The 14,722-nt window shown below is 38.9% G+C and overlaps 1 protein-coding gene across 1 annotated transcript; it reads left to right on the top strand.

The window, feature by feature from the left end:
- Positions 1-235: 235 nt before the first annotated feature.
- Positions 236-14,408, top strand: syngr3a (synaptogyrin 3a). Its single transcript, XM_059347861.1, has 4 exons — positions 236-355; positions 3,480-3,714; positions 4,936-5,081; positions 9,014-14,408. The coding sequence occupies exons 1-4, from the start codon at positions 254-256 to the stop codon at positions 9,221-9,223; spliced, it is 693 nt and encodes a 230-aa protein (XP_059203844.1). The 5' UTR covers positions 236-253; the 3' UTR covers positions 9,224-14,408.
- Positions 14,409-14,722: the final 314 nt, after the last annotated feature.

Below are 14,722 nucleotides of genomic sequence, written 5' to 3'. Positions count from 1 at the left end.
ATAACAGGAGGGTTAATACGGTATAATATTCCTTATTGGCATGATTGGTTTACCCCATCACAGTCTATAGCGCGGGCACGTCGGTCCTGCACGCTCCCCCACTCGCTCCTCTGCGCCCGCGCGTCTGTGTGCGTGCGTGCGTGCGCTCAGGACCCGTCCCTGTACAGCAGAGAGCAGCAGCATCCATCCTGCCGTGGAGCCGGGAGCGTGGAGCCGCGAGGAGCGCACAGAGAGAGAGAGAGAGCGACAGAAGATGGACGGAGTGGGATCGTTCGGAGCGGGCCGGGCCGGGACCACTGTCGACCCGTTAGCCTTCGCCAAACAGCCGCAGACCATCCTCAGAGTGCTGTGCTGGGTAGGAGCCAGGCTTTTTCCTGCTGCTGCTATAATGTGTGTGTGTGTGTGTACGTGTGTGTGGGCTCTCTGTTGTCGTTGCTGCGCGAGACCCGTGACGTGTTCTCACTGCAAATACTGAGCCCAGAAATGCAGCGATAATTGATAAGCAGGGTGTGTGAATGGAAAGCTCGGAATTAATGTTCATATCGGAGTGTGTTTTTAAAGAAATGTAGCGTTTTACAGGGTGTTGCCAAGGCCTGGTGGCTGTCTGACACCCTGACCATGAAACTGATTTCACTACAGATGTTTTTTTTTTCTTCTGAGGCAGCCCTATCCTCACCTTTTCTCGTTTTAAAAATCTCTCCTGTCACTGCTTTATACATAGAGCCTAAGATGTGCAGCAGACCGGATTGTGTAGAAAATGAGAAAGACAGATTCTTCTCATTCCTCAGCCTCCTGCTTCCTGTTATTCGTGTCATCTGTTATTATTAATTTCTCTAAAATATGACCGGATTGTTTACCATACACACACCTTCTTCGTTTATATCGCCAATCATATTTTCAGCTAATGATTTTGCTGATTTACCCTAAACGGTCGTCGTCCGTCATCCCACCTGTGATTGGTCGGTAATGATCATTACGCACGCAGGGCCACGGAGAAGGTCTTCTTCTTTACCAGTGCGGGGAAACACACCGAGGAGGGAGAGCTCTGTGCACGAATCATTTCATCCTAATGTCGAGCCAGTCGATGTATTTATTGTGTATATACATGTTAAATATATGATCTGGATTTTTCTAGAGTCGGTAGGGAAGAGGTTATAGTGAGGAGGTTACAGGCCGGCTGTGATTTACTACTGAGCCCTCTGTATGTTGTGAGTGCACTGCAAAGGACAAATCCATGCTTAACCTATACATCAGTCAATTTTAAAGGGGACATATTATGCTAATTTTCAGCTTCATACATGTTTTTTACATTTATACTAGAACATGTTTACATGCTTTAAAATCAAATCAAATCTTTATTTTTCTTATACAGTCTGTCTGGATAAACATGTATTCACCCTATATCTAAATGCTCCGTTTTAGTGCCTGTCTCTTTAAGAGCCCCTCCTGAAACAGCCCAGTCTGCTCTGATTGGTCAGTGTTTCCAGGTGTTCCGCATCTGCACCAAGGAGGCTAAAATAGTTAACTGGTTGTGTCATATTGCCCCATATTGTTGGGGTACAACCCGTGCAGTAAAATCTAGTCTGTACTTGCTGAAAGGCTCAATAGCGCACAATCATAGTATATGGGGTCAGAATATATGTTATTTGAATTGAAATTGCAATAGATAGATCTGCTCTCTTGGTGTGTCTGCACAGTCATTGCATCTGGGGTATGACACTGCAGTGGTATTTTCTATTCTATATACAGAAATATGTAAAAAAATAATAATAATAATAAAAAAAAAAAATAAAGTGAGATTTCCATGGGGTTTTTTTATTATGAAGAAGGTCTTGTTGCTATATAAATGGTATGAAAGTATTAAAATGCTCAATCCACAAAGAAATGCCCACAGCCTGTATTTAGAAACTGTGTTGTCAGGACTCCTGTAAGTTTTTGATGTTACAACTATACATTATATATGTAGAAAGTGCTGCTACAGTGTTGTTAAAGTCATTACTTAGCCGTAATGATGATGCAGAGACACTGATATTGCAGATGTGGAAGACCCGGAAACATTGTCCAATCAGAGCAGACTTTTTCAGGAGGGGGGCTTAAAGAGACAGGCACTGAAACGGAGCGTTTCAGACAGAAGGCAATACAGGTATATTCAGACAGACCATATGAGAAAAGTAATGTATTTTTTAAACATTAAAACATGTAAACATGTTCTTGTAAAAAAAAAACAAATGCAAGTATGAACCTGAAAATGGACATAATATGTCGCCTTTAATATACTATATTATGTTACATTAACACTGATGCCATAATACATAAAAGAAGAACCATTTTACTTTTGTAGCTGGTCAAGATGGAGATTTTTTAAAACTACTTAATATACATTAAGGCAGTTTAATCCAGGGGTTCTCTACCTTGGTGTCAGACGTATTTTAAAAAAGCATTAAATGCATATACTCAAGTATAGCGCACATTTCTCAAAATTATACCAAAGTACAGTACTTAAATATAATTAGTGACTTAATGCTGCTGCTTTACATACTTTACATCCTACAGCTGACTGTAAGAAGTTTAATCATTAAAGGAAAAGTGCAAGTGCAGGAAAGTAAATAGACAAAAAGTAAATTTCAGATGAGAAATATCACAGATTTATGAGATATTACAACAAATTGAATGCCAATTTAAGTAATGTAAAGAAGTCAGTGAAAGTTACTCTTCAGAGATGCAGTTCTTTGATACCCGAGCAGCTTTATCACTCTGATTTACTAAAAGCATCTGAGTGTGTGTCTGGTCTGTTCAGATTATATCCACACATGTGATTAGTTTAAAGTGTGGACCAGACATTATCCCATTGTGTGTCCCTCCACCATCATATGACCCACACCCCCAAGTGTGAATGCATTTCTGCTTGTGTGTGTGTGTGTGTGTGTGTGTGTGTGTGTGTGTGTGTGTGTGTGTGTGTGTGTGTGTGTGTGTGTGTGTGTGTGTGTGTCACATGGCCCTATTCTGCCACCCAGTGTTAGTCAGCTGATCAGTGTCAGTGTGGAGCAGAGGTAGGAAGAAATACAGATCTACAGATCAGACCTAAAGAATGGCGTTATTCATAAAAATGGAATGAACCAAAGGGGGAGAAAAGTTTCCTAGCAGGAGATATAGCAACCTTTATCACACTTCCTGTTTCCGTATACATACCGCCTCGGGACGATGGGATTCTTGAGGGGAAGTGAAGCATCCACCTCTTCAGTCAGTCAGTCAGAGAGAAAGAGGGGAAATTAGGTTAATGCTTTGGTTTGAGCACGCTCAAAGAGACGCTGTCCAGCAGTGCAGCCACAATCCTGTTTCCAGTGAGCCTGGACACACTGAGAGAAGCAGAGATATATTGATTATTGAGACAATAAATTGTATGTTAATAGTTTTCCCTTCCTCTGTCTCCTCCTCCCTGTCTCTCACTTTCTTTCCTCCTCTTACGTCCCCGTCCACAGATATTTTCCCTGGTGGTTTTTGCCTCCATAGTGAACGAGGGTTATGTCAACATGGGCAGTGAGCGTCTCCACTGCGTCTTCAATAAGAACGCAGACGCGTGCAACTACGGCGTGTTCGTGGGCCTGGTGGGCCTGCTGGCGTGCTCCTTCTTCTTCCTGCTCGACTTCAAGTTCTCCTCCATCAGCTCGGTCAAAGACAGGAAGAAGGCTATAATGCTTGAGATCGGCTTCTCAGGTGACCAGTCATATTACTTACACACAAAAGCAGAGACGACATAAATATCTGATAAGTGTAAGGCAAGGCAAACTTATTTGTATCGCGCCATTCCAAGTTATTCAGAGTGCTTTACAGAGGCTTAAAATACAACAGACATTAAGCCCTTTACGTTCCATTGTACCACCCTTGGGACGTTGGGATCGCGGAGCTATAGCGGGCTTAACTTTTCTAACAGAGAAGATATTGATATCTTATGAAACACAAGATCTAAGGAATCCATTGGTACCAAGCATGTCTGGGTATCTTGTTTGGAAGTTGGCAAAAGGCTGCAAAGTCAAGCTATTTTTTGCTAGGTAATTAAGCATTGCGATTTTCAAAGCGATCCTCTGACCTCTGATGTTATAATTTATGAATGAAAATGGGTTTTATGGGTTCCCACAAGTTTTCTCTTACATGCTTTATTATAATGACATGCATGCCTATTGTATTTGGGGTCCCTAAACAGTCAAATGGACTTCAGAAAGCCATACATTGATGTTCTGAACCCTTGTTCACCTAAATAGGTTTAATTAATTGTCAATTTAATTAAAATCAATTGTCTTTTTTTTTTTTTAAGTCAATTTATTAGTGATTAATGACCAGAACAACACAGTGCTAAGCTGCATCCAGAATAAATCTTCAGATCCTCTGCTTTCAGATGATGTACACAACTTCTATGGGGCATTATTTGTTGACCTGCTATCTCCCCCTAAAAGTCCACTGCCCACAACCCCCAATTCTTAATAAAAAGGGGTAGAATCATAAGGGGTTAAAAGCATTAAAATATAATATTAAGATAGTAAAAGTGTATTTAGAAAATTATAAAAACAAGTCCAACAAGCAGTTTAAAGGACTTAAAAAGACACAGCATCTGCACATTTCATACTGAGCCTGTTATTTATTTCTAATCTGCAGGAATTTCAAAGGCTGGGTTTTCCCCGACATGCTAAAAATAACAAAAAAGAAGCCCATCTAGGCTCGCCTCTTTGTTTCAGATGACTGCTTTCTTGCACAAGACATCAAGAGAAATGAAACCTGTAAACTCCCATTAAAGGTGTTAGAGAAATGAGAGTGTTTTTAATTTCTAAAGGGAAGAAAGAACTGCTTCAGCACCCGCAGGTCATTGTGTTTCACGTTTGAAGTCAACTTGGAAATTACCTTTCTTTCGGTTGTAACAATTGGTTTTCTGGTTTCTGGCAGGTTTCTGGACCTTCCTGTACTTTGTAAGTTTCTGCTTCCTGGCCAATCAGTGGTCTCGGACCACGCCTGATGAGCTGCCACTCAACCAGGGGGCGGACGCAGCCCGCGCTGCTATCGCCTTCTCTTTCTTCTCCATAATCACCTGGGTAAGACACAAGCAGCACATGGAAACAAATGCAACAAATGTTAATATACACGGTCGCCCCTAAAGTTGGAATAAAATATCTTTTCCAAACATATCACAATGAAAATGAAACCACAATTAACAAATGATAATAATGTCTGAAGATAAAATTATTTCCAACTTTATGGGCGACGGTGTAGTTAAACAAAAAATATTTTATTCAATGACCTACCTTGCTCTTTATTTCTATATAGTGATTTTTCACATCTTAAGGTCTGGAAAGGCTCAGTAGCCAATCAGTTGGTTAGGGGTATTGTTAAAGGTATACTACGCAGGATTTTTCCTTAAAATAACAAAAACAATATATACACTTAAAAGTAATACTCAATCATCATCCTGCCGTCTGTCTGTGTTTTTTTTTCTCTTTTCTTTTAATTTTGCTGTGTTCGGGGCCAAAAAATGTGAAAGAGGCGAGGCAAACAAAACCAAAGGCTGAGACCAAACAAACACAGCTCAATCCAAAATGAGAGTGAATCTGGGATGTGCTTTTGCTTTCTCTGAACCAGAGAGAAGTGGCTGAGTTTAAATGTTACAGTAAGGTAAAAATCCTGCATAGTATGGCTTTAATAACCAGCCTTTAACCAACCAATAGATGACTGATTAATATGAACCTTTCCTGAACCTTACAGAACAAATATCTCACCTATTGTTCACATGTTTGTCCTATAGGGTTGCAGAAAACACACATAACTGTCAAATAAATGTACAATATCACCTAAACCATGGGCAGATTATGAGACAATGGGCTTCTGGGTAAAGATGCAGGAAAGCCTCACTCTTAGCTAATAGAGGAAACAAACCCTCGGTATTTTTGCATATTTTTCAACCACACGTGGCAAGCCAACCATGACTTCAGGGAGCTTTTTTTTGGTTTAAAACTGCACCTGAATGTCACACTGAGACAAAGAGAGGCTGTGTAACTGCTTTCTGATGCTCCTCTCCTCAGATACTGTGTCCCAAAAGTAATATCAGACGCTAAAATTATTAAATTAGATTTCTTTTTTTAAAGTAAACATTATCAGGACACCTTTGACTGAGCAATGTGACTTTCCAAAGAGAGAAGTTAAAAGTTAACACTTCAAACGGAGGCTGTGGATTAGAGGCACCCTGACCAGTCGGGCCCCTCTGCCTGGTAGGCCTGTTTGATAATCCATCCGTGACCTTAACTATGAACAGTAATCTGTTTTTGATTAAATTCAAGGTGACAAACTGGTCATGCATCAGCTAAATCGTGCTTAGTTTTTTTATGCTGCGCTTACTTTCAATAGTTTAACAAGGCTATCATTGATCAAACATTTACACTTTCAGTTTTTCAAAGAGCTCAAATGGCTCAAATGGCTCTGCGTTTTGGGAAATACCGCTCTCTTATCTGCCCGTAAATATAAATCTATAGCCAGTAGCAGGTTAGCTTAGCAGGCACAAAGACTAAAAACAAGGGCAAACTGCAATCAAACTCTGCCTCCCAGCACCTCTAAATCCCATAAAATTAATAGGTTATATCTTGTTTGTTAAATCTAGATTGTAAAAACCACAATTCACCATTTTACAAGGTTTGTGTGGCAGAATATTCTTTGGCTGGGAGCAGCAACTTCCTGGACTAGTGACTTTGTCTGTTTCCCCTTGTGTCCAACTAATATTACTGGCTGTTCCTTATTTTCTGTCATATACACAGAATAAATATATAAATCACTCGGTTTAAATCACCAGTTTGAACACTACTTTTCCAACAGTTTTTTCTACTCTACAGTTTTTTCTACTCGGATCAGACTGACAATCAGCTCCTGACCAGTTTCTATAAATGGTCAAATGCTCCAGGCACATTACTGCAGTGTCTACAATAGATACAGTGCTAATGCTAATGTGAGGGAAACCTGTAATCTTGGATGCTGATGTTCTTATTTTGTCTCAGATTTAATGTGCAATTGTGTTGTTATTTTAGTTTAGGAGCATTTTTTGTTTAGCAGCTTTTACTGGTGATTTTTATCTGTAAAAAAGTGTCGCTTTACTCTGTGATAGATCTGTTATTAGCAGTGGTGAAAGAAGTATTCAGCTCCCTGACTTAAGTAAAAGTACTAATATCACACTGTGAAATTACTCCACTACAAGTAAAAGTCCTGCATTCAAAACTTACTTTAGTAAAACTACTAGTATCAGCATCAAAATGTACTTTAAAGTATCAAAAGTGAAATTACTGGTTATGCAGAACTCAGATTGTTTTATATATTACAAATAAATTATTGCATTATTATTTTTGATGCATTTATTTCAGCAGAATTTTCCTGTTGCTGGGTAGGGCTCATTATAAATACTTAATATACTGTTAGGTGGTTTAATTAACAATTTTTTTTTTTAAATGATCACATTTTTCATGTTAAATCATTTACCTAAAAATAATTAAAGCTATGTATATGTAGTGGAGAGGCAGGTATATGATATAAAACACTACTTTAAAGTCCTTCTTTTAAAAATCAATCAATCAAAAATCAAAATTACTTTATTCATCTCCGAGGGTAAATTCAGTTAGTCTGTTAGAATCTCTGTTAGAATGAGACAGCTTGGTGGCTGTAGGAGAGAAGGATCTTTTGAATCTCTCCGTTGCAGGACGGAGAGAAAAACTGCTGTTTTTTTGGTCCATAAAGGTTTTGTGTACACTGTAAAAAAAATTATGTAGATTTTACAGTGAAAAACTGTTAAACCATGCCAGTAAAAGATCGTAAAATGATGAAATACTGTAAATGTTTATATTAGCCAAAACTATTTTTTACATAAAAAAAAAAACATTACACCACTGTAAAATACACTGGCACTGTGTTTGTAACACAAATATACTGTAATATATAAACAAGCCATCACTGTAATTTTTGCATTTATTTTTTGTGAAAATACTTTTTCTAACTGTTAAATGTACTAAACACTATGTACTAAATAGAACTATACTGTAATATTTAATGGTAAAATCTTTAATTTTAATTATTTTCTTGTCAATTATATGGCAGAACAGCGTTTCTTTTGATGGAAAAACTTTTTATTTTTTATGGTAAAATATGGAATAAAATGGCAGTCTTGAACATGAAATCAATAGTGCCAATATCATTTTACTGTAATATTACAAAAAGTTGCACCGTATTTATTACGGTAAAGTTCTGGCAACCACAGCTGCCGTTTTTTTACCGTAAAAACAACAGGGTGTTTTTTTTACAGTGTAGCGGATGATCTGGGTATTTCAGGATGTCCTGGAACCAACTGGGTCTCACAGAAATCCGTGAAATAGCCACGGATTTCGCTTAACTCAAAATCTGTGGAATAGCCACGGAATCACTCAAATTTCCGTGAAACTGACACGGATTTCGATACAATGCAAGTTAATGACAGTCATATATTTCTGGCGAGATCTTCCCCACAAAGTGATTATGTACATTCACTGAGTGAATATTTAGAAAATAAAACATATATTTCTCGCTAGAAATGTGATCAAAATCCATTTTTATGCAGAAACAAAGTCAAAATATTAATTTTTTCACTAAAAATGAGAGAACTGCCCGCCATGTTTTTTGTTCTGACCACCGGAACCTTGAAAGTCACGTGACTTGGAACAAACCAATAGGAAAACTTATTAACTGTCTTTAACTTGCATTGTAGCGAAATCCGTGTCAGTTTCACGGAAATTCGAGCGATTCCGTGGCTATTCCACGGATTTTGAGTTAAGCGAAATCCGTGGCTATTTCACGGATTTCTGTGAGACCAGGTTGCCTGGAACATGTTGACAGGTCATCTCTCCACCACCTCCTCCAGTGTGTCCAACCTGGCCGTGAAACTGAGCTTTGATGATTCTGTTTTGACCCAGAGATGTTTTTTTTCTAATCTTTTCCATCTATTGCCCCTCTCCCCCCGTAGGCTGGTCTAACAGTGCGTGCGGTCCAGAAGTATCTGCTGGGCACAGACATGACTCTGTTCACCACGGAGCACATGGACGGCGGCGCGCCCACCCAGCCCTACCCCTCCAACTCACCAGGAGGCGGCACCACCGAGACCACAGAGACCTACCAGAGCCCACCGTTCACCGAGAACAACGCAGCACCCACATACCAGGTTCCCATTTACTAGATAAGACGGACCTGATGGTGGAAGAGGGAAGGTCAGGAGAGGGATGAGAGGAAAGTGATAGAAAATTGCTTTCTGTGATGTTACACCTGCAGTTGTTTATGTGTTGATCTGGGCTGAGTTTTCAGTAATTGTTTTAAAAAAAAAAAAGGAAAAAAAGCGGCCTCTCTCTCTTTCTTTCTTTCCTCCTCTCGTTCCCTTTCCTTCCTTAACATTCCGGCTTTATCTGCACTTTTCTTGACTTGTGTGTTAAACTAAATTTCCTACTTTTCGCAAATCAGGCGTCCTCGGATCAGAGCAGATGAGAGAAAAAGAAAACAAGAGGAGGAAATGTAGAAGAGGAGGCCCCACTTTGCAGTATTCAAACACCATTTTGACAAGAAAAGAGATGAAGGGATCAACAAGTGGGTGACTCCACCACAAAGCAGTATCAGATAAAAATAATGCAGAAGGCACTCACATACTGCACCTTCATCTTATTCTCTCCATTCATTGAAGTGTCAAAATCCCCTTTCATGCCAAACAGTACGGGGAATGTTTTTTTTTTAGTTACAGTACGTTCTGGTCGTTCCTCCCCCTTTCCCTGCTGCAGTTAAAAGTGATCATGTGTGTTAAATCTGCATGTTTCCAAACTTAGAGATCAACTAAGTGCCATACTGTACTGTGTGTCTCAGACAGTGACTTAATTTAGTAGATTTCCACATGCTGTAAAAAAAAAATAAAAAAACGACAATGTTTTGTGACTAAGTGCAATATCTCACATTCTTCTGTAGGTCTGTAGGTATATACTGTACTGTAGGTAGGCTAGTTAACGTCAGATTACACCGATTTTAGGCACTGTCTCAAATTACTTACTAGTCTTTGAATTGTACTTACAAATCTCAGGCAAATTTACAAATTAAAGTTGTTGATCGGACTTTGATGGAGCTTCCCTGGTGAAGTTTGTGAGATATGGAAGTTGAACTTTTCATCCACAAGAGCTTGTTGCCATTTTAAATAAAATTATTATTGGTCAACAAGCTTTTATATCATCCTTTCAAGTAGTTATGGTCTTCCTCTGTATAGTGGAATCATTATTTCAACACATTTTAAAGAAAAACAGTTAACAATGCAAACTATTCCTCAAGTATACTGTCACCATAACTGTGTGATTCTGGTTAATCTGTGTACAGGGGTCAGTTCATCCAGGTTTATCACTCTTAAGATGTTTATTTTTATTTTCTGTGCTCAGCATGGATGGATTATTGAATGGGCCTATGTGGCACAGGCCCACAGGCAAAAGGGGTCAGGGGGACCCTGGAACAGAGCCTGTGTTTTAAGTGATTTTTAACATTTCTTGTTGCAAGGTTAAACAAACCACAACAAGGACACAAGGAACGCAAAAGAGTTGCAAAGAGACTCAAATAGCTACAAAGAGACGCACAATGGCCACAAAGAGATGCAAACATCTATGAAGTGATGTAAAATGACTGAAAACAAAACTATCATAACGGGACTTAAAATATTACATAGAGACAAAAATAATTAAAACAAATACAAAGACACACCAAACAACCAAAAAGAGACCTAAAAACATAAAATAGATAAAAGACTTAAAACACTGACAAAGATATACAAGGCGACCACAAAGATTTTAAGAAGACAACAAAAAGACACAAAACGATCATTAAAAGACTCAAAACGACAACAAAGAGATGCAAAAAAGATATTCAAAGACTACAAAGAGAAAGACTACAAATAAAAAACAAAATTATCATTAAAAGCCTCATAACAACAACAAAAACTACAAAGACTACAAAGAGACACATGATGACCATAAAAAGACGACTCAAAACGACAACAAAAACATGCGAAACAACTACAAAGACACACCAAATGACCACAAAGAGACGCAAAACAACTCCACGGAAACAAAGCAACCATAAAAGACTTAAAACATCGACAAAGACATACAAGGCAACCACAAAGATATTCAAACAGACTACAAAGAGAGAGAAAACAACCACAAAAGACATAAAACAGCTACAAACCAACACAAGATGACCATAAAAAGACTGTAAACGACAAAAAAAAGATGCAAAACAACTACAAATCAACACAAGATGACCACAAAGAGATTCAACATGACCAGCACCAACAGGGGTGGGGTCACATGTCTGTGCCCAGGGGCCCATTGTCCCATAATCCGTCCATGGTACCAGGGAATGTATATAGTGTGTGATTTGAGACAGTGTCCTATGTTGGGTGTTGTGTGTATAAAACTGGGCGAGTGGGGAGATTCTGGGTATGTCAGGTCTGTTTATGTTTACGTTTTAGAAGCTGCCAAACTGCCCTGTGTTCTTATTGCTGTCTTCTGATTACCACGTTACTACTCTGTTGTTAATGTCTATAGGATTTTGTGTAATCACAAAGCAGGGGGGCAACAGACGAGCTTTTATTCTGTGAGGGAGGTCGGGTTGCTGGAAGATTCAGTGCAGTCTCAGGCAAAAGAGAAATCTGTTTGTGGGATGATGAGGATCACTAGCTGGCTAATTCATTGATCCTGCAATCCTGCCATTGAGGGAGGGAGGGGTAGTCAGAATTTGTTGCCATGGTGACAGGGACAGGGTTGGGTGGATGTTGGTCACTAAGGGCCCTGATGTAGATAGTAACCATGCCAACCATGTCAGTGTGTTACAGTGTCTGTGTTGTGGTTCACGTACACTCGCCATCAGCGAATCTGTAGTTTCTGCTGTGTGTGATGGTGAGAGGAGAGCGTGCACGTGCAACAATGTGCACGTGTATTAGCATGCATGAGAGACGTGTGGGTCTGTGTGTGTGGAAATGTGTGAATGTGTGGAGTTAATTACATTTTGTGATGCAGAAAAGTTATTTTCTTGGACGGTGTGTTTGTCAAGTTTTAGTGCAGAGGAGGGAATCATAAGTGTGTTACACCATTTAATCATTTCCCCAAAAGAAAAATAGTCTTTCTGCTAAATATATTATCAGTGTCACTGTCAAGATATATGAACTACAAAGTATGAAACCAAGATTTTTTTTTGATGAACAGAGCCAAATATAAAACATAATGTTAGAGTGATATAATTGACCTGTAGAACGCCTTGCCTGCTATTCTAACTGATCCTGTGTAAACAGCCCCCTCTGCTGACCAGAGACGGTACTGCAGGCTCTCAGAGTTTTAAAAGTAATCATGATAATAATGCATGAAATTGTTGTATAGATCTCATTATATATTGAATACTATGTAATTCTTAAATTGACAGGTTGTTTTGCAAAGTGAGATTTTCCAGCCATCAGTGCAGCTGACAGGATTTCTTCTTGTGTTATATTAAATACACTTTAATGCCGACCATACTCCCAAAAAACTCTTTGTTTATTCTAGTGACGTTATCTCAACCTCATGATGTTGTTAGTCACACGTACACATGCACTGGTGTGTCTCAAAGCTCCAGGGTGAAACTGTCCAAGAATTCTGACAATAACTCAGATTTACTGCTCCCAGGAGCTAAACTTTAAACTGGAGTAACATAGTAAAGCCTCAACCAACACTGACAGAAAATGTCAGCTAACAATATTCCAGTATGCCAATTACACTTCCCCAAAGAAGAAGAAGAATAAGGAGTTATCTATACTCCTAACAGTCATTATTAATGAGGTTAAAGTAACAGTGCAGAATCTTAAGGCAAGTGGAAATGAAGCCACTCTCTATTTGTTCCAGCACTAAAAGGTAATTTAGTAAAAGGTAAAAGGTAGTTTAAAAGTTACATATGAGCATGAGTTTTTAAAATTTAACATTTTAGGTTGTAAATTAAGGGATAACACCATAGCAGTTCCTTTTAGGATTTTGGTGCAACTGCACCAAACTGCAACACGGATGGGTTGATTTTCCAAATGCTTTTAAAGTGCTTGGGGTGTGGTTTAGTACCATTGGGTGCAAGTAAAAGGATTATACTCTGTCGTTATTTCAAGTTGTAGCCCATCAAAACATTAATATAGCAGCTACTTGCAAGGTAAAGATTCACTGGAGCTACCGGTCTGGGCCCGTGTGAGTCCCTCCCTTTAAAACTGACCCCTGACCCCTGGCTACTTCTGGTTTAGCGCTCTAATAGACGTTACAAAATATGTATCCGCCCATTTACAGCTGTCTCTTTCCCAATGTTAGTCTATGGGAAAAGGCCTTCCTGGGCCCAATGGTATCACATGATGGACCTGGAAATTGTAATTCTACTGTTTGGCTACTACTACTATGTCAAATTGGCTTCAAAGCCAGGCACTGTTAGCACCCCTAGCACTGTTAGCATTGTTAGCAGTTGCCATTTCAGCTCTTTATGTGCAGAAGGTGAATAAACCACCTTTTAAATTATAACCCTACAAGCATAAAAAATAAGCTAAAATGAAAACCACCATTCTTTAACTCTTGGATATTACTGGGCTGTTGGTAACCTAGCAACTGTTGTTAGGTGAGACTGGGCTATCCTAGGTACTATGAGGTACCATTAGGTAGTTTTGGGTACAGTCAGGTCAGGTTGTATTATTGTTCTCAGTGCTTCAGTCTCTTCTTCAGTCAGTGTGGTAGATAAAAATAATAACAGGCATTCTCTATGTTTTGTGCTCTGGCCCATGTACACTGCCGTGGTATTGGTTGATTGTAAAATTCAGTACGTTATTGAACTAAATGGAACCTGTGTGTGATGCTGTCTAGGATATGGTTTGTCCTGTACTACTGAAAATATAAAAATATAAGAATTATTTATTAACTAGAATGCACTCTTTGTTGGAAATACTTTGTTTGACCACTCTTAAAGGGGCCGTCGGCACCAAAATCAAAGTTTTATGTGATCATGCTGTCGTTTTGTTAGACCAAGGTTATAAAAGGTGATGATATGTAGTAATGCGGGTGCCATCAGTTGTGTGGTTTCCAGTATAATACATTGCATGGATGTTACAATATCTCCCCCCATAATATTGATAATAAAAATGTAACCCCCATCGACCAACAAACAAGTAAACATTGATTTTGTAGCGTGCTACCCCTTTAACATGTTTCTTCTGAGTTGTTTCTCCTGTTCTGAAGGTGTGCGACCTCTTCAGTGTAAAAACGCTGTGTACAGAGATGTGTGTCACTGTCTATTACCTGAATGTCTCTGGACTGCAGTCTGACCGTCACTCGAATAAAAAAGAAAACATGTTTTGGACTGCCTGTTTCTGTCCCTGACTTAAATGTGTGAACATTTGTGTTAAAGCTGCTATAATTTCTATTTTATACTAATGTTACAATTTCATTTAAGCAGAGGATTTTATCCAAAGTGACGTACATCTGAGAGAACGACACAAGGAAAGATCTCTGTCCAAATACTTACTGTTCATGGCATCAATATTTCTCAAATATGTGTTTTTATTTTTAAGGTACATTCAGATCATGAAAACTTTCCAAAGCACTTTAAGACTTATTTTAAATTTAATTCTCAGATTCACTCTTATTCAACGCGTCAATCTTTAGAT

The sequence above is a fragment of the Centropristis striata genome, chromosome 13 (assembly GCF_030273125.1).
Source record: "Centropristis striata isolate RG_2023a ecotype Rhode Island chromosome 13, C.striata_1.0, whole genome shotgun sequence".
NCBI classification, from domain to species: Eukaryota; Metazoa; Chordata; class Actinopteri; order Perciformes; family Serranidae; genus Centropristis; species Centropristis striata.
The sequence above is the reverse complement of the archived record's forward strand: the minus strand, read 5'-3'. Positions and strand labels throughout refer to the sequence as shown.